Source organism: Phytophthora parasitica, assembly GCF_000247585.1.
Source record: "Phytophthora parasitica INRA-310 unplaced genomic scaffold supercont2.131, whole genome shotgun sequence".
Taxonomy (NCBI): Eukaryota; Oomycota; class Peronosporomycetes; order Peronosporales; family Peronosporaceae; genus Phytophthora; species Phytophthora nicotianae.
The window spans coordinates 70,179-71,834 of record NW_008649117.1 but is presented as its reverse complement, the minus strand read 5'-3'; the positions used below and the strand labels follow the sequence as shown (position 1 = coordinate 71,834).

Below are 1,656 nucleotides of genomic sequence, written 5' to 3'. Positions count from 1 at the left end.
GGGACAGGTTATCCGTTTCAAGGTCCGGCTCGTAGCGAAAGGTTTTTCATTAAAGCATGGAATGGACTAATAAAAGATGTGCGCACCAGTCGTTTACCTGAATTCAATCCGTGCCAAGTTGGCGAAGTACGCTACTGATGGATTTAAGATCGAGTAGCATGATGTCGATACGGCTTTTCAGTTTGGTAAACCCAATGAGGAGAGCTACGTGGAGCTACCGGATGGTCTCCACGAGCTGTTGACTTTGGCCGAGGCTGAAGGCGAAGCCGACGTGGTATGTATTTTTACTGCTGAGCCTCTACAGACTTAAGCAAGCATCCCGTGTCTGGAACGATATCATCGACAGCCATATCAAGGACATAGGGTTGAAGGTTGCAACTGCTGATCCGTGTCTATACACGAGAGGAGATGGTGACGATGAGTGAATAGTTTGTTTATACGTCGATGATATACTGGTCGCGGCTAAGGATGAGGCCATCATCGCTTCGGTAAAGGCTGGAATTGCGGAGAAGTTAGAATCAAGAACCTAGGACGAGCACGCTTCATTCTCAGAATCCATATCGACTTCGACATGGAATGCAAAACTAGCCAAACAAGCGTACATCGAGTCGGTCATCAAGATATTTAGGCAGGAAAATGCGGAGTCATGCTATACACGACTGGAAGCTATGTCCAAGTGCCTTATCGTTCAGTTTTGTTTGGGTTTAACTAAATTTGTTTAAGGAGAAGATCAAAGATCAATGTAAGGAGGGCCTTGAAGAATGAATAAAGGTTAACACCTTCCTTATTAACGTCGTAAGATACGCCGTAGCTTTTTTTTGATGTCGTAAGTTACGACATCGAGGGATTTATCTTGAAAAATGGCTTGGAGACTTTTTTCCATACTTTAATCAAGTGCAACCAAAACATATAAGCTGCAAGGTGTTGTTGCATGATGATCACAAAACCAGGACAAGGATTCCCGTTGGGAAAGAAACCAGGATGGGGAGACTTGGTCTGGGCACTGCCTGGCAAGCCACTCATTAGCGAATTTGCCAGCCGGACAAGATGCGAGCGAGTCGCCACGAAAAAGCCACCACCCCCGCCGCCCCAGCCGATGCAGCACATGACATCGACTTTGGACACCTATGGCGACAGCTGAAGGCGGCGAGGTGGACATCGAAGCGGCCGACGGGTATCCAGACCGAGTGGACCTATGCGAGTCCAATAGACGACGTGCTGGTTGGTGAACGGGCTGTTGTGGAATTTGCATTCAAGACGAGCTTACTTGTTGACGGTGAAGACGTTTCCGTCGAGGCCGGAGCAGACGATGCTGATAAGCGTGACGGTCACGGTGACACCGACGACGCTGCTGAGCATGACGGACACGGCGAAGGTGGCACTGACGACGCCACCATTCGTCCCTCGCAGATAGACACTTCTGTTCTGCTTTTGCAGAATACCGTCGAGCAGGTAGTAGGCTCGGACTCCGATGCATCGGGAGTTGAGCTTTCGCAGAATGCTGTAGCCAAAGTGCTCGATCTCTCGCAACGAGATTTACACGCGGAGGAGGGGCTATGCGACGCAGCTGCTAGCTTGCACTTGCTGTCGGAACCGTCAGGGGATGAGAGTGAGCGGGAGGACGGACGTGCTGTCGCTCCCTCCGCTGCCCCACCA

The 1,656-nt window shown here is 50.2% G+C and overlaps 1 protein-coding gene across 1 annotated transcript in view; it reads left to right on the top strand.

Moving 5' to 3' along the window:
- Positions 1 to 1,047: 1,047 nt before the first annotated feature.
- PPTG_24618 (hypothetical protein) overlaps positions 1,048 to 1,656 on the top strand; it is a gene marked incomplete at both ends in the record, with an annotated part of 6,516 nt that continues 5,907 nt past the window's right edge. Inside the window, one exon of the mRNA XM_008918017.1 lies at positions 1,048 to 1,609. Coding sequence (XP_008916265.1) covers positions 1,048 to 1,609 — 562 coding nt within the window. The remainder of the gene's footprint in view (positions 1,610 to 1,656) is intronic.